This window comes from Neohortaea acidophila (assembly GCF_010093505.1).
Source record: "Neohortaea acidophila strain CBS 113389 unplaced genomic scaffold BDY17scaffold_6, whole genome shotgun sequence".
In the NCBI taxonomy this organism is placed as follows: Eukaryota; Fungi; Ascomycota; class Dothideomycetes; order Mycosphaerellales; family Teratosphaeriaceae; genus Neohortaea; species Neohortaea acidophila.
This window is the reverse complement of record NW_022985515.1, coordinates 702,101-717,946: the sequence shown is the minus strand read 5'-3', so window position 1 is coordinate 717,946 and position 15,846 is coordinate 702,101. Positions and strand designations below refer to the sequence as shown.

General features: G+C 57.2%; 8 protein-coding genes across 8 annotated transcripts; 3 read left to right on the top strand and 5 right to left on the bottom strand.

Moving 5' to 3' along the window:
• Nucleotides 1–37: 37 nt before the first annotated feature.
• On the top strand, nucleotides 38–666 carry BDY17DRAFT_324841 (uncharacterized protein; the record flags this gene model as incomplete). The annotated part of the gene is made up of 3 exons (XM_033737274.1): nucleotides 38–91; nucleotides 163–381; nucleotides 454–666. The coding sequence occupies 3 exons, from the start codon at nucleotides 38–40 to the stop codon at nucleotides 664–666; spliced, it is 486 nt and encodes a 161-aa protein (XP_033589135.1).
• Nucleotides 667–887: 221 nt separating this feature from the next.
• BDY17DRAFT_311021 (uncharacterized protein) lies at nucleotides 888–2,297 on the bottom strand (the record flags this gene model as incomplete). Its single annotated transcript, XM_033735492.1, has 1 exon — nucleotides 888–2,297. One exon carries the CDS (start codon nucleotides 2,295–2,297, stop codon nucleotides 888–890), a length of 1,410 nt encoding a protein of 469 aa, XP_033589134.1.
• A 399-nt stretch (nucleotides 2,298–2,696) lies between these two features.
• Nucleotides 2,697–3,811, bottom strand: BDY17DRAFT_161975 (ChaC-like protein). The gene is made up of 4 exons (XM_033729725.1): nucleotides 3,562–3,811; nucleotides 3,458–3,507; nucleotides 3,393–3,397; nucleotides 2,697–3,340 (listed from the first exon to the last, which is right to left on the bottom strand). Exons 1-4 carry the CDS (start codon nucleotides 3,626–3,628, stop codon nucleotides 2,830–2,832), a joined length of 633 nt encoding a protein of 210 aa, XP_033589133.1. The 5' UTR covers nucleotides 3,629–3,811; the 3' UTR covers nucleotides 2,697–2,829.
• Nucleotides 3,812–4,186: 375 nt separating this feature from the next.
• On the top strand, nucleotides 4,187–4,843 carry BDY17DRAFT_324838 (acyl-CoA N-acyltransferase; the record flags this gene model as incomplete). Its single annotated transcript, XM_033737273.1, has 1 exon — nucleotides 4,187–4,843. The coding sequence occupies one exon, from the start codon at nucleotides 4,187–4,189 to the stop codon at nucleotides 4,841–4,843; it is 657 nt and encodes a 218-aa protein (XP_033589132.1).
• Nucleotides 4,844–5,257: 414 nt separating this feature from the next.
• BDY17DRAFT_252245 (cortical protein marker for cell polarity-domain-containing protein) lies at nucleotides 5,258–8,938 on the bottom strand (the record flags this gene model as incomplete). The annotated part of the gene is made up of 1 exon (XM_033731241.1): nucleotides 5,258–8,938. One exon carries the CDS (start codon nucleotides 8,936–8,938, stop codon nucleotides 5,258–5,260), a length of 3,681 nt encoding a protein of 1,226 aa, XP_033589131.1.
• A 1,096-nt stretch (nucleotides 8,939–10,034) lies between these two features.
• On the bottom strand, nucleotides 10,035–10,971 carry BDY17DRAFT_324836 (uncharacterized protein; the record flags this gene model as incomplete). The annotated part of the gene is made up of 2 exons (XM_033737272.1): nucleotides 10,035–10,589; nucleotides 10,645–10,971. The coding sequence occupies 2 exons, from the start codon at nucleotides 10,969–10,971 to the stop codon at nucleotides 10,035–10,037; spliced, it is 882 nt and encodes a 293-aa protein (XP_033589130.1).
• Nucleotides 10,972–11,153: 182 nt separating this feature from the next.
• On the bottom strand, nucleotides 11,154–12,518 carry BDY17DRAFT_298734 (Arp2/3 complex, 34 kd subunit p34-Arc-domain-containing protein). The gene is made up of 4 exons (XM_033733792.1): nucleotides 12,359–12,518; nucleotides 11,645–12,306; nucleotides 11,439–11,588; nucleotides 11,154–11,381 (listed from the first exon to the last, which is right to left on the bottom strand). Exons 1-4 carry the CDS (start codon nucleotides 12,421–12,423, stop codon nucleotides 11,302–11,304), a joined length of 957 nt encoding a protein of 318 aa, XP_033589129.1. The 5' UTR covers nucleotides 12,424–12,518; the 3' UTR covers nucleotides 11,154–11,301.
• A 143-nt stretch (nucleotides 12,519–12,661) lies between these two features.
• On the top strand, nucleotides 12,662–15,845 carry BDY17DRAFT_281550 (WD40-repeat-containing domain protein). The gene is made up of 2 exons (XM_033732058.1): nucleotides 12,662–12,691; nucleotides 12,749–15,845. Exons 1-2 carry the CDS (start codon nucleotides 12,675–12,677, stop codon nucleotides 15,645–15,647), a joined length of 2,916 nt encoding a protein of 971 aa, XP_033589128.1. The 5' UTR covers nucleotides 12,662–12,674; the 3' UTR covers nucleotides 15,648–15,845.
• Nucleotide 15,846: the final 1 nt, after the last annotated feature.

Here is a 15,846-nt window from a genome sequence, read left to right as displayed (position 1 = left end):
TCGTCCAGACCGTCTAATCCCTTAGCGACCGACAACCATGTGGGACTCCGACTCCGGCAAACAAGCTTTGTTCTACATTCGCATCGCGCAAGTAAGTCGATAGCCTTCCCCCCACCACTTCTACGCTCGCGAACGCACAACTAACACTTCCCCCCCTCACAGATCCTCTTCAGCCTCACCACCACGGTCCTCGGCGGCTACATCGCCTCCCTCAACCAAGAATCCGCGCTCCTCGTCTCCATCGGCGCAGGCTGCACCGGCCTCGTCGTGCTGATAGCCTACATAGGCCTCTTCGCCGCCCGCCGGCCGGCAGACGTACATTGGCACCTAACCCTGTCGCTGGACTGGTTTGCTCTCCTACTAGTGCTGTACGCCGCGGTCGTGAGTGGTCCCTTTTACGCCGGGTACACACATACACAAAACATCCAGCTAACGTCGATGTGTGATGACTAGATCTTCACCCTCACCGCCGGGTTTACGTTCTACACCAGCAGCGTGTCGGTGGCGCGGGCCGATGTCGCGCTGCTGTGGCTTTTGTTGCTCGTTGGCATTTTCCCCATTGTGCGCACGCATCGGCTGAAGAAGGCGGGCAGGCTGCCGCTTCCGGGGCACTTTCATCGCGAATTCATTCCCATGGATGCAGGGGTCGAGGCGGGGAAGCCGTAGGCTCTCTACGTTTGTGAGGAGATGCAGGTTGAGGGAAGGGGGATGGGCTGAGCTGCTGTTTGCTCCTGGCAATCTTGTACGAACGGCATGAAACGAAAACCAATTCTTTCATCATCGCTTTGCTAGCGGACGAGGGATGCGCATGGGGGGTATCTATGAATCAGACGAAACGAAAGTTGAATCTCCCTCTCCCCTCCTCCCACGCTGACTACCTCTTCCCCTCAAAGCTCCGCCAACACCTCCTCAGCCAAATGCCGATACCTCTCCGCGTCGAAGCGCTTCCGTTTCCATCCCCGCTGTCTGCCTTCCAGAATGCGCGTCTGCTTGTCGACGGCTTGGGCGGTGTCGGCGGGCCAGAAAGCGTGAGGTTGTGCGAGGGTGGAGGCGCTTTCGTTGATGGGTAGGAGAGTGGAGGACGTGCTGCTACTCGTACGCGTTGCTTGCGTGCTGATGGCGCGCTGCTTTGCTTCTTCCAGGAGGGCGAGGTGGCGGTGGAGCTGAGTTTGCATGGCTTCCAGGTGGGTTGTGTGGGGTCGTTGATGTTTGAGGGGCGGTTGGGAGGAGAAGGGGTTGAAGAATCTCGATGAGGCGCTCTCAATAGGTGTACGCGGTTCGATAGGAGAGACGCCCGACGCATTCGATGCTACGCCATCTTCTGATCCCATCGGCGAAACGGGGGAGTACTCGTCCACGGGCGATGCTTGTTCGCTGGCGGTGAGAAGCTGCTTGCGTGCCGTTGGCGAGGCCAATTTCGTGTCGAGCCGGGGGAGTTTGGATGTGGCGAGTTGCTGATGGTGGCCGGAGTAGGGCAGGCGGGGTGGGCAGTAGTACTGCTGTGGAGGCTCGCCGGTGCGGATGGGTCGCATTAAGCCTCGCGAGGTGCGCGGCTGCTGGTGCTTCTGGTGCTGCTGAGATTGAGGACGGATGAGTGGTAAGAGGGAGATGGAGGAGTAGTCTCGGGGCAACTTGGTGGGGCCGAGGAAGATGGTGCCAAGGGGAGTTTCGATTTGGTCTTGGCTGGTGTTGCTCTCTAGGTCGTCGTCGTCGTCGCGGTCGTTGAAATCATCATCATCGTCATAGTCTTCTGCTATGTCTGAGGCGGTTGGGGAGATGGGGGAGGGGCCGGCGGTGGTCGGGGTCTTGGACGCTGTGACGCTGTCTTTGCGCAGATGTGTTGGGTTGGGGAAGGCGGGCTTGTATGGAGGGAGGCGCGAGACATGTTGGGTGAAGTGAGTGTTTGCGTGGTCGTTGCGAGTGAAATGACGAGCAGACTCATAGAAAGGGTCGATGTCTCGTTGAGGCGTTGGGACCGACATGCTGTCTGCCGGGGTGGGGAATGAGCGCAGTGCATCCTGGTACAGCAGCTCGGCCTGATGAATGGCGGGAAGTTTAGTCGTGGAGCAGTCGTGGATGGCGCGAGCCAACTCGTCGTGCGCCAGGGCCAAATGGCATTGAAGAAAGGTGTGCTGCAGAGACTTTGCCGGGCCGTCGGTCCTGCTGGATTGGATCAATTGGCGACATGCTGTGATACACCGACGGTACTCGCAGCGCAGAAAGAGAGCGTGGACGTGACGCAGGTGCGAGGGCGACGGGGGAGGGAGGGCGTCCATGGCCGTCGACAGCGGTGCCATTCTGCAAGCGCACGTCGGAGGATGAAAGAGTCGTTCGTCGTCGTCGGCAGACGGGCATCGAGTTTTGTTTTTCGCCTTTGCAGTGCAGGGCCAGCCACCGGCGCCGGGCATTTCATCATCTGCAGTTAGCGGCGAATGCAGCAAGATTGTTAGTTCGCGGCGGCTTGCAAGGCTGGCGTCGGCGTCGCGCCAATTGATTCGCTGCGGCCTGCAGGCGCCAAGCGGGACTGGCGAGATTGGGGGAAATGCACACGCCTGCCCGTGCATGGGTCTGGGGTGAGGAGGTGCCGATCATGAAATTCGATCCAGCTCGTGCGTGACACGTGTGGCGTCGGGCAGCGTGTGGCCGATGGCTTGCGTGACCTTGGCCAACGCATCACTCAACACCTCTGCCTGCTGTGCATGTGTATTGTATCCAGGCACCGCACCACAAGCAGCCAGTCTAACTAATGTCGTCTCTATCCAATGTAATGCCGTCTATCCTTCTCCATCCATCCTCGCACCATCCTCACACAGCATACCCATGCCGCCCTCACTTCCCTCTTGCCTGAATCTCCCGACACCGCCGCGCCAAATCAGTAATATGCTCGTCCCCGCTCTCCGCACTCAACGCATTCAGCGCCGTCTCCAGTTCGTACAGGTAGTCGACATTCTCCCCGCTCGGCCCGCGGCTGCGCACAATATGCTCCGCCAGCCCCTGCGGCTCCTGCGGGCCCATGAACTGCGGATTGTCCGGCAAGCCAATGTACACCAGACAGCGGATCTGGCGCGGCGCCCCGTTGGGCGTGTCGGCTGCGTGAACCGTTTGGTATGTCGCTGACATGTCTTGCTTGAAGGGCGTGTAGTGTATGCTGTACCCGTTGATTTCGCGGATGTTGAGGAGCTCGGTGGCTTCTGCGACGTGCTTGGAGGGGATGCGGTATGCTGCTCCCCAGACGCGTGGCGGTGCGGAGGCGTGCTGGTCGGTCAGGGTTTCCCAGAGCTTGCGGTCGATGAGAGTGGCTACACGCCCGGGGGCTTCGACTGTGCCGCGATGGTCCTGGCTTTGTTCATGTCAGTTTCTCCATGTCGTACGAGAAGGAACAGAGTCTCTACCTAGCCTGTCATGGCCTTGTCAGCTCGTGTTTACCTCGTGCCGTCGAATGAAGAGATATGCATACCTGCCAGAAGCGCCGGACGTATCCCTCAATGTACCCGGGAACCCGTAGATCTATTCCACGTCAGACTCCATCACATCCTCCTATTTGATGCATCACAATCTTACCATAGAGCGGCGGAGGCTTCCATATCAACGACCTGTGCAAATCCCAGTCATTATGGCTGGTCTGCATCGCCGCGGAAAAAGCATCACCACTCACCCATAGCCAAACAGCCACAGATCCTCAACCTGGTCCTCCTCCGACATGGTATGGAAAAGATGCGCAAAATCAAAATACTAATGGTAAAATCTCCAAAGACGCCTGCTCGACATGCAGTTCGAAAGAAGTTGGCGGGAGGATGAACAAGCTTTCAATGGCACCATTCCATCAGTCTTTCTTTTGCTTCTCCCGCGGCGCATCTGCTCCACCGCACCCGACTGCCGATCCTTCACCTCTCTCTCCATCATCGCCATTCATCTCCAGGGACCTTGCGTTGTAATCCATCTGGCAACAACGGTAAGATGGTAGCCTAGCATTGCTCTAGATCCACCCCTCCCCTTCCATTTCCCACAATCACCCTCGGGCAGAGACATGGGGCTTCAAACCCGCCTCAGTAGCCTGTGGAGCCTGCTGATCCCTCAGCCTCACTCACCACCAGCTGACTCACCCCCAATGTCAGCATCCATATTCTCCTCCCCCCCTCCAACCACCCCTTCTACACCTCCATTCCCCCCCTCCCAAACAGCAAAAATGTCCCCCCAAGTAACGCTCCACACCGCCCGCCTAACCCTGCGCTTCGCCGACCTCCACTCCCCCACCGACGCCCACGAACTCGTCAAACTGCACACCTCCGAAGCAGCAGCGAAATCCGGCGTCCCCCGACAAATCGACAGCCCCGAAGCCCTGCGGCGCCAACTCCCGCGTCTAGGCCCGAAAGCAGAGCTGTGCACGCGCGCGCCCCCGCCCGAGGGGATGTACTTTCTCATCGTCTTGCCCCCTCCTCCTTCTTCTGAGGATGGCAAGGCTGAAGACGAAAGCAAAGGCACAGTAATAGGCATGAACGCCCTCGTCTTCCGCCCCGAAATGCCATATCCGGACATGGCATACGCCATGAACACCGCCTACGAAGGCCACGGGTACGCGTCAGAAGCAGGGCGCGCAGCCCTAGCCTGGTGGAGGGATGTCATCGGCGTGGAGAAGATTTGGTGCGGCACGCTTCCGGCGAATGTGCGCTCGCAGCGCTGCGCGGAGCGCATTGGCTTCGTGCGCGCGGGGGGCGTGGATATTGTGCTGGGCAATCCGCCGGACGAGGCGACGCGGGTGCGCGATTGCGTGGCGTTTGTGCTGCCGGGGATGGAGGGGGAGTGGGTGGAGGGTAGGACGATTTATCCTTCCGTCAGGTGGTAGATGTAGATTGTAGATAGATGTACAAGTGGTTGGTTGTGGAAAGGACTGATTACGACAGCTGACATTACAAAAGATGTATCCACACACAAACACACGCAAGTGAGAGAGCCGCTTCTGATGTGCTCCCCAAAACACCCATTCCGATTTTGTACAGTCCCTCAAAGGGACGTCGTGCGAAGTTGTTCGGCCCGTAAAGTATCGTTGTGTATCAATTGCAACCCAAGCAATGACTCGCGCCAAAAACACCTTGCGCGGAAACAAAGACGATGAGGGAAAAAGGAGTCGACCGTAAAGATAATCGAACAAAAGAGAGAGAGAGAGAGGGTGCGGCGGCCGTCATAAGCGTTATCCAGCATCAGGCATCACGTCATCCACACAACAAGCAAAGGCGAAAAAGACGAGTCGCTAGATCTGCTAGATCTTCGGCGGACTGCCCTTCTCCCCCAGCTTGCCCAGCAGCGTCTCGGGCGGGATGCGCGACATGTTGCCGCGATACCGCGTCTCCGTCATCGGCACGTATCCTTCTCTCCGTCGGCGCGCTCGTTCAATGAGAATGCCGGCGACGACGAGGAGGAAGATGATGGCAAGCGCGATGGCGAGGCCGATGAGGACGACGAAGCCGACGGCCAGGTGGTTGCTGCCGAGGTGCAGGAGGCCGGTGGGGTTGCTGACGAAGAGCTGCGAGACGGAGCCCGGGGTGCCGTCGCTTTTGGTTGTGAGGAGGAGCGGCTCGAAGCCGGTGCCGTTGAAGAGGACGGCGCTGGCGTTGCCGTAGTTGGGGATGTTGATGTTGCCGGATATTACGAGGGCGTTGTTGCTCGGTACGAGGGCGGTGGAGGAGTGCGAGTTGGTGAGTTCCATGACTTGCAGGCCGCGGATGATTGTGTCTTTGCCGAGACCACCGACTGCCGTCCAGCCGCCGTTCTGGTACAGTGACAGATATGCCGAATTGTTGTTGGAAGCGACACCAGCGGCCCAGAAGCTGTCGAAGTTGCTGCTCGCGGTCGTCAGAGCGGTGATTTGGCCGGGCAACGATGCCGCGTTGGTAAAGGCGGTGAAGGTCTGCTTCTTGGAGTCGTAGGACGCCATCTTGGTCGCGGCGCCATTGATGGTAAGATCGCCAGCAATGATGAGCGTGGTTTTGGACGACCACATCATGGCAGTGATGACGCCCGATAGGCCATTGCCAACCGGGTTCCATTGCTGCTGCGTGGTATCGTAGTAACAAAGAGTGGCACACGGAAGCGCGCCGGCATTCGTAAAGTCGCCGCCGACATAGACGTAGCTCGTCTTATCCTGGGGCGCAATCGCATTGACGGCGACATTGTTTCCAGAGAGCGCAGGAGGCTGAGGCGACTGCACCTTGCCCGTCTGCATGTTGTAGACGACGAGGCCGTTGAGGTCGTTGCCATCCACTGTTCCCGAAATCGAGCCTCCGGCGAAAAGTAAGGTGTCCTGGTATGCCAAAGCGGCGACCGTCGACTTCGCATCAAGCTGGCTGACGCCACTGACAGTCTGGGACGAGCCCGTCGTCTTGACAATGACCAGATTCTGCACGGTTGTCCCATCACTGCCAGTGGCGGCGAAGTGGCCACCGAGAGCGGTGATGTTGAGGCCGTTGTTGTCGTAGAATAGCCCGGTGTAGATACCGGTGGCATCCTGAGTGGCGTCGCTGGCGCGCTTCCGCTTGGAAGAGCTGCTACCAGTATCCTGCACTTTGAGTCCGAATGATTGCAGAGTCGGCTGGCCAGAGCCAACCAGCTCGGCAGCTCCACTGTATCCGAGGGCCTGCGACGAAGCTTGCCCGGCATACAACGGAAATTGCAGGCCCGAGACCATCGTGGAGGTAGACAATTCGCCTTGGACCGTAACGGCCGCATCCGCAATGTTGTTGAGCCAGTTGTTCTTACTCGGTACCCAGACGGCCAAGCCGTCCGCACTGAAGGAAGGGCTGCCGCCAACCGCGTTCACAGAGGTGAATGTCCCGCTGATGGAAATGCAGGTCTCCGAATTGCCACTGGTGATGTTCAGGTCAACGGGGACGATGGTCTGCACGGTACCGTCAACACCAGCGCCCAGGGCCGTCCAGGTGTTGCTACCAGTGTCGAAAGACGCGACGTTCGCCAGGCCAGTCACAGAGCTGTCGGCGGTATTTGTGAAATTCCCGCCCAGGTACAATGTCGAGCCAGACAGGTACATCGTCTCGACATTCGCATTCAGTCCACCGTTTGGGAGCGAGTTCGCCTTCGTGGTGATGGACAAGACGTTGGAGATTCCCTTCCCTGAAAAACTGCCGCCCACATAACCCGTATCCGAATCCCACACCACCGAATTCACCACTGCCCCCTGTGCCAACTGTGTGCCCGCAGAATCGATGGCAGAATCGGAGAAATCCATGCTTACCGTTGCCTTATTTGGGTTGTACTCGTACAATCCATTCAGCCCACCGCTGGTGGTGATCAGCTGGAATCGCACCTTCTGCGCAACGACGGTCTGAGGCAGGGCCTGGTTTGCGACTGGCGTGAGAGTGACTGAAGGCGCGAAGCCGGACGCGAGATCGACGGAGCCGAAGTAGATTTCATCGTACTTGTCGTAGTCGTTGGTCTGGGTGACGGTGGCTGTCATGGCTGGTTGCCCAGGGTGCATGGTTCCTACAAGGTTAACCGATCCACGAGTGGCGCATGTGCCATCCGAGATGCACCCTGGTGTGTAGACTGTGATGGAGAAGTTTCCAGATTGCGGAATGTTCGGGTTGAAAACGACGGAGGTGCCCGAAGTGGCTTGAGCTTCGGAGGTGAGGTAGGCCGAGAGGTAGTCTGAGTTTGTGCTGCCGTTGTTCGGGATTCGGTTCCACAGACCGGATGCCGGGTTGACTACGGACGTGGCAGCATTGCTCACGCCATCGCAGTTCGGCTCGTTAAAGGCATTGATGGCAAAGGAGTAGATGTCGTCTTGGAACATCTCGATACCAGAGAAGCCGGCACCATCGCCATACCAGTCGTTGATCCAGATGCGGAAGTTGTCGACGCCGACAGGCTGCGTGAAGATGAAGTCCTGCGCGTCAGTGTTGCCTTCTGGCAGAGGGCAATTGCTGGCACAGAGTTGAGTGTTACCGCTGCTGTCAGTGTAATTGAACTCGAGATAGCCACCGTTCGCCAGGTTTTCGAATGCCCACGACTTGGTACCGCGGCCTTGGTATTTGGTGTTGTACAGGCGAAGCTTGGTGGGAATGAAGCCGAAACCATAAGTGCCCTGCCAGAAACCTCCGCGGTTGTCCGACAATAGCCACGTGTTTCCGGGTCCGTCGCCGCCAGTCTTGCAGATGATGTTGCTCGGATCCTCGAAGCCGGCGATGGTACTTGTTGATCCTTCGGCTGAAATGGTACCGCCAGCGAGGTTGACAACTTGGCCGTTGGGTGTGACTGCTGTAGTGGTGTTTCCCAGCCCGTCAAACTGCCCGCCGAATACGATGTTGCCGGCGGGGTTCTTTGCGATGGAGTTCACGGGTCCATTAAACCCGGCAAACGGAAGGTTCTCCCAGCCAGTGGTCCACGACATTGCGTTCTGCGAATTACCAGCAGAGAACATGCCTCCGACGTACACCGTACCCGAATCGTTGTCGCAATACAGCGTCGACACCACACCATTAATGCCCGTCAACGGCGACACCGTGTTGGTGCTGGAATCCCATAGCGCTATGCTCTGCGCCTCGACTCCTCCTAATCTTGTGAAATTGCCACCGACCACCACTCCTTGCACCTTGCCATTCCGTTCAAACTGGCACATGGCCGCGATGGACGCGTCGGATGTCTGCAGCGTCTCGAATTGGCCATTCGGGAACTGCGTGAGCAGCGATTGGCTGCCATTGTTGGTGAGAAGGGCTTCGCTCTGCCCGGTGTATTGCCATAGTGATATGCTGTCGAAATCGCCGGCCACGGCCACGCGGCCTAATTGCGAGAGGTCGAGGTTCGGGGAGGGCGCGGGGGTGAATGATATCGCGTAGGCACCCTTTGCTCCGAAGAGGACGGGGGAGGTCAGGATGAAGGCAGCAAGCTCCGGCCCAGCGGCCAGGAGCTGCGAGAGCAGGTTCCGCATCGCATGCGGCAAGGCGGGCGGCGGTCGCGATCACAGGGCCGGCAAAGGGATGGTGAGGATGGATGGTGAGGATTGATGAAGAGCGCGCACGTCTGGAGAAGATCGGGAGGCGCAGGTGGGATCAATGCATTCCGGGCCACGGCCAATACAAGAAGGCAGGCCGTCGTCTAAACCGTGTTTGGCTCCCTCCTTGCAGATCCGGCCGGGGAGCGGGGCCCAGCTCGATGAGGCGGTGGCTGGACTGTTGGAACGAATGACTATGGGTGAGTAGGAGGCCCGGACGCCGCGCGGTCTGCTGGCGATGGAGCGATGTCGTGAGAGGTGAAGATGGAGGATGTTGATCTTGGAATGTGTCGTTAGGGAGACTCATTCGGGGGTGCGAACTGGCTCGGTAGATTCGTGCACGGCCCGCTTTGGGCGAAATGAGGATCCGTTAAGCAAACCTTCGTTGCTGCGCTAACGCCCCCGATCCACCAATCACCGCTCGCTTCTGGCTATTTTCATTTGGGCGGCGCCGCCATCGACGACCGCCAACGACCACTCTGGCGCGGTGCTCTTGCTGTACGAGACTCTGGCAATGTCTGCTTCCGCTTGGCAGACTTGTGTACGACAACATTCTTCTGCGCGCTTACATTGGACGAGGGCGTCTCGTATTCTCGGAAAAGACTGCCATCTACGCGAGAAACGCGAAAAACCGGATGTTGCCCACAGTTCACGTCATACAACGAACGCATGGACCAGACGTGGACCTGCCCGTTTTCTGTATGTGAAACCATCGGCACGCCGAGTATCCGCCAAATATCAAGAACCCTCCTCCTCTTCAGCCGCCGGAAGGCACGCAAAACACGCGTGCCTTGGCCTTGCACGTCAGAACTCAAGCATTGCGGCCCGCGAGACGTGCAGCGACACGTCTTGTACTCGTCGCGTCGCTATCAGGCTGCTCACCACTGCACTCCATGTTCACGCCTCAGCCACGTTTGTCCTCGTGCCACCGCGTATTATGCAAGTCCTTGCTCGACGGGAGGCCCATTCGTATCTCCGCTTCGTGCTCCCATCTGGTGAATGACCTCGCCAGACTCATGTTCGTCCTCAGCCGTCAGTCCGAGCGCTCGATACCGTTGTGCTTGGCGCAGTACTTTCCACAATAGCAGTACAACGTGTCCAGCGTGCCGGCCCCTTCCGCAACCCACCTATCGAAATCTCGACGGCCCTGCTTCTGATGGCGGATCGCTTGGTCCTCAAGAGCTCTCTTGTTGAACCCTTCTGCGCTTTGCGGCGATAACTTCCCGTCGTAGCGACATCCTCGAAGTTTTCCCGGCAATATGATGTAGTCGTCTTGAATGTAGCCCTCGTCTCGCTCAACTGGGAGATAGTCCTTGTGCGCATATCGACAACGCGGATTCGGGCAATCCCTGGACGAGTGTGGATTGTCCGGGCACCAGCGGTGAACACATGGGGTGTAGCTCAGCTCACACTGTTCGCACACCGGTGCCTCGTTGCATGGAAGGCCATGTCCACGACAGTGATCGCACACCATGAATTGGCCATCGCCGTAGTCGTAGTCGTAGTCGTCGTCGTACCATTGACCCGTCTCTTGCGAGTGCGGCTCATTGTCCTGTGTAGTGACATTTGCGTATTGGCCGTTGTTCTGCTGTTTAGCACAGATTAGTACTTTTGGCGTCAGGAGGGCATCACTCGTCACTCACCTGTTGAGTCTCCGCATGGGACCTCTCATTGTAGTGTGCCCTTCCTGCTTGAGATCTATTCATCTCCATGCGCTTGTCGAATTGATGTAGCATCCCAGTGACTGTAAGGGGGTTGTGGAGAGCAAACAGAACTTTGCGCGCCTCCCAGACAGCTTGCTGTGCCTTTTCAATTGCCCTTGCCCCTTCATCGTTGTAGTGCCAGTCCAAGTTGTCAAGCTGATTGGCCGCTTTCCGGAGGCCGACGCACTCATAGCAACGGCACTGCGTATGCTGCCCGCACACCTCATTAACCTCCACGGCATCCGCGTTGCGTCGCCAGCTGGCCATGTTGACAGCAGCCGAGAAGGCGATGAAGTTCAAAAGAGCGGAGGACAACAGCAGAAGGTGATGAAGAGAGAGGGGAATGCTGGACAGCAACATAAAGTGACGCAAAAAGAGATTGGCGGGGAGGCAAAGGAAGGCGCGGGAAGCAACACAAAGGGAAAGAGCGACCAACCATCGAACACAAATAGGCTCATTGTATCGATCACGTGAAAAATGGGCATGCATTGCAACGTCCTCTCCGCTTGAGAGCGAGAGGCCTCTTTTGACAACAATCTCTCAGCATCATCTCGCACCAACGACACCCCTGATGTCAGCTCCACTTGACCAACATACTCAACCTTGCACTCTGAAAGTCCTTCCGCTTGCCGTCTTCCTCTCCTTTTCTTCTGCCTCGGGTCTTGCTCTCCGCAACACTGTAACAGAAGTTCATCAGCATGTCTATTTGCCTTCGGCGTGTAGCACGGGCCTACCTTGCAAGAAGTCCGCCGTCCTTCTCCTCATACGGGAGTGGATGTAGGCCTTGCTCGCCTTGATGTGGTAGTGGAAGTAATCTCGGAACGTTTGGATGTGCGAAATGACCTCTTCTCTGCGCTGTGGGGTCAAATGCCTCGGGAAGAGGACTGGTATCCATTAGCATGGACTCGAGGACAAACGCGTTGCTACTCAATGCACTCACCGAACGTGATGTATGACATTTCACCCTTGACCTTGGGAAGTCCGGTCTGGCCTTGCAATTCGAGCGGCGGATCGTTGCGGAAGAGCACCTGTGGCGCGTTTTGGATGGCCCTTCGTCGGGCATCCGCAAATTCCTGCAAGAAGACCTTGGCAAAGATCCTATCCGTCTCTTCTCTGAACACCGTGCTGAAGATGACCGTGACACGATCGTGGCTGGCCTTGATAAAGATGGCTTCCTCTTCACGGTAGTGGATCGCTCGTACCGCACCACCCTCCTTCACTCCCTGCGGCGCCGACTCGGAGGTATAATGGCTTGCTTCCTCATGAAGCGCGGTGTACTCGTCGAATGCCTGCTCAAAGGGCGCAGCCATGGCGTTTCTCTTCAACAAGCTCACTCGCCTGATCAGATCATCCCTCTCCTCTTGGCTGGCGGGTAGCTTCTCGAGATCCACTTGGACGGAGAAGTCGTATCCCGCCTCCGGCTGGACAATGTAGGCTCCATACTCCCGTTCGAGCACGGCTTGCGCCCCGTACTGGAGGAGCTCGGGGTAGCATTTTAAGCGGATGGACACAAGGATTTGAGTCTTGGTGTTCGGGGTGGAGATGTGGAAGGTGACATTGTCGAAGTCGGATACGACTTGGTCGATTGAGGAGGGCGTCGCACTGTGCGCAATGTCAGTCACTGAGCTTGGGATGGAGCGTGATGGCGCATTACTCCGGAGCGAAGCGGTCTCTCAACAAGCTCTCGATGAGCACGTTCTGATAATCAAGGAGAAGCATGATGAGGGATGCAGGCGGCCAATGAGCCGCTGATCAATTCAGTCGCTGGGTGTTGGAGTGCTGGTTTGTCGTCGAATCCGAGGGTGGAAGTGTCCGCGTGTACAGGATCCGTCTCTGCCTGGCTGCTGCCCGCCATTTCGGTGGTGAAGTGGGACCTGAGGCTCTGCGGGAGCACCCGCACTGTGGGGTCGATGAAAGCGCATGCTTCTAAAAAGTTTCGAGACAGAGACGCTTGCGACCGATCATCAACGATGGTGCGCTCGTACAGGTTCGTGGTTGGAGATTGCGCCCGTTACCGCTTCATATGCTAACAATATCCCTTCAGAAAGTACGAGGCTTCTCACTCGTTCGGCACAGTCTGCACCTCCACCGCGAATACCCTCTGGACGCCATCACCGAGCGCAAGCGCAAGTAGCACTTCTCGCTCCACATCCGCCGGTTTAGCATACACGCCCGCCAATCAATCTATCCAGTGTTGGGATCTCAAAACAAGCGCTCTCCTCTCCACCCTCACCGACACCACAAATACTGCTCAGAGCGCTGTCACAGCCCTCGCGCAATGCGCCGCTCAGCCAGATGTCATCGGTGCTGGATATAGCGATGGCTCAATCCGGATATGGGACGCTCTGAGTGGGCAGTTGGTTGTGAGATTCGACGGACATCGTAATGCTGTTACACATCTGGCTTTCGACCGGACTGGAGAAAGAGTCGTCAGCGGAAGTCGGGATACAGATGTGATCATATGGGACCTTGTAGGGGAGACAGCGGAGGGAAAATTAAGAGGTCACAAGGGCGAGATAACGGGCTTATCATTCTTGTCCACCTCAACCGAAGATTCTGGAGCCGAGAAGGGAGAGAGATATCTCTTGACAACGTCGAAAGATGCGCTAGTAAAGATCTGGGATCTGGAGGGCAAGCATTGTCTCGAAACACACGTCGCGCAAAGTCATGGCGAATGCTGGGCTTTGGGAGTGAGCTCGGACGGTGACGGTTGTATCACCGCTGGAAACGATGGCGAGCTCAGAGTATGGAGCATCAATACCGAACATCTTACTGCGTTGGACAGCCGAGCGCGGTCCGACAATCGAGAGAATGGAGAAGCAAAGATACTGCAAAGCCGCGGCATTCTCCGCCGACAAAACATCAAAGACCGGACGATCGACATAAGTTTTCATCCAAGGCAGTCCTACATTGCGATCCATGGCTCCGAAAGGGCGGTCGAGATTTGGAGAACCCGAGGCGAGGATGAGCTTCATAGACACATGCAGCGAAAGCGTCGAAGGCGGCGTGAGAAAGCCGCTGCGTCTGGAGAAGTTCTTGCACCGGAGACCTCGGAGACGACAGAGACACCCGACGTGACTGACGTCTTCTTACCACATGTTATCGTGCGCACAGCTGGAAAGGTCCGATCAGCCAGATGGATGGACGGCACGAGCAACAAATCGACAAAATCCCTGCAGCTCCTCGTTGCAAGTACGAACAATTTGCTCGAGACGTATACCGTCCAAACACATGCTGCTTCGAAATCAGCCGCCGAGTCAACCGCGGTAGACTACAGCCGGACTCTTTCCGTTGACCTTCCGGGCCACAGGGCTGACGTACGCACCCTATGTCTCTCCTCTGACGATCGCATGCTGGCGAGCGCATCTGCGGGACAGCTCAAGATCTGGAACCTTCGAACCCGATCCTGCATTCGTACACTCGAATGCGGCCAAGCGCTCTGTTCCGCTTTCCTCCCAGGTGACAGGATTGTATTGGTAGGGACGAAGAGTGGCGACTTGGAACTCTACGACCTCTCCACCAGCACCTTGATCGAAAGCATTCCGGCTCATGATGGTCAAGCCATCTGGACGCTCGCCGTACACCCCGACGGACAAAGCGTAGTGACTGGATCGGCTGATAAAAGTGTCAAGTTCTGGCGCTTTGATGTGGCCGAAGAAGAAATTCCTGGTACCCGACGAACGACGCAACGACTGAAACTCACGCAGAACCGCCAGCTTAAACTGTCGGATGACATACTGAGCCTTGCATTCTCACCTGACCAACGGCTACTGGCTGTCAGCACGCTCGACAATACTGTGAAGATCTTCTTTGTGGACTCACTGAAACTGTTCCTCACTCTCTACGGCCACAAGCTACCAGTCCTTGACATGAGCATCAGCTCCGACAGCAAATTGATCGCCACGTGCAGTGCCGACAAAAACATCCGAGTCTGGGGCTTAGACTTTGGCGACTGTCACAAAGCGTTCTTTGCGCATGAGGACAGCGTGATGTCTGTCAATTTCGTTCCTCACCCGGTCGAGCAGGACGAGAGATATATACTATTCTCTGCGAGCAAGGACGGGATGGTGAAGACTTGGGATGCGCAGAAGTTCGAGCAGGTGCAGCGGCTCGAGGGGCACAAAGGAGAAATCTGGGCCATGGCGGTGAGCCGGACGGGTGAGATGGTGGTCACGGCTAGTCACGACAAGAGTCTACGCTTGTGGGAAGTGGGCGATGACCTGGTCTTTCTCGAAGAAGAACGAGAAAGGGAGCTGGAGAGGATGTACGAAAGAGACATGGCCGACAATCTGGACCGCGACTATCGTGAAGGCGAGCAGAACGGAGATGCAGATGAATTAGCAGCCGCCAGCAAGCAAACGGTCGACACCCTCACACACGGCGAGAAAGTGATGGAGGCGCTGGAGCTCGGCATGGCAGATCTGGACATCGTGCGAGCACACGAGCGCGAGAAGGCGAAGAATCCCAGGGCTGCCCCTCCGCAACGCAACCCGCTCTTCCTCGCCCTGGGCAACATCAGCGCCGAACAGCACGTGCTCAACACGCTGCGGAAAATCCCCACGCCCGCTCTCAACGACGCCCTGCTCGTTCTGCCTTTCAGCAGTCTTCCGGCCGTCTTCACCTTCCTCGCTATCCTCATGCGGAAGCGCATGCAGCCGGAACTGAGCTGGCGGATTGCGTACTTTTTGCTGCAGGTGCATATGAAGCAGATTGTGGCTAGCCGGCAGTTGAAGCCGCTGTTGGAGGAGGTGCTGGAGGGGTATGAGCAGTGGCAGGAGGGAGAGAGAGGAGTGCTGGGATTCAATCTGGCTGGGTTGACGTTGCTGGGGCGAGAGGCGGCGGAGATGCAGAAGGGGAATGGGTATTTGGATGATGTGGATGGAGAGGAGGATGCTGCGACAGGGAAGGGAAGCAGGAAAAGGGCTTTTGGTAATCTTGCGTAGGACTTTCAGAGACCAGTAGAGACTCTGCCAAAATACCGTCCTGAGGCCCCTTGCATATATCACACCTGTGCGAACAATCTCTCGCTTTTCAAGGTCTTGAAACTTTGTAATTGAAGAACGGACGAAGCTGCATCGCGCGTGCGTGCGATGCATTCCGGCATCGTCAATGCGGCTTAGTCAGGGGCAAACGCGAAACTTG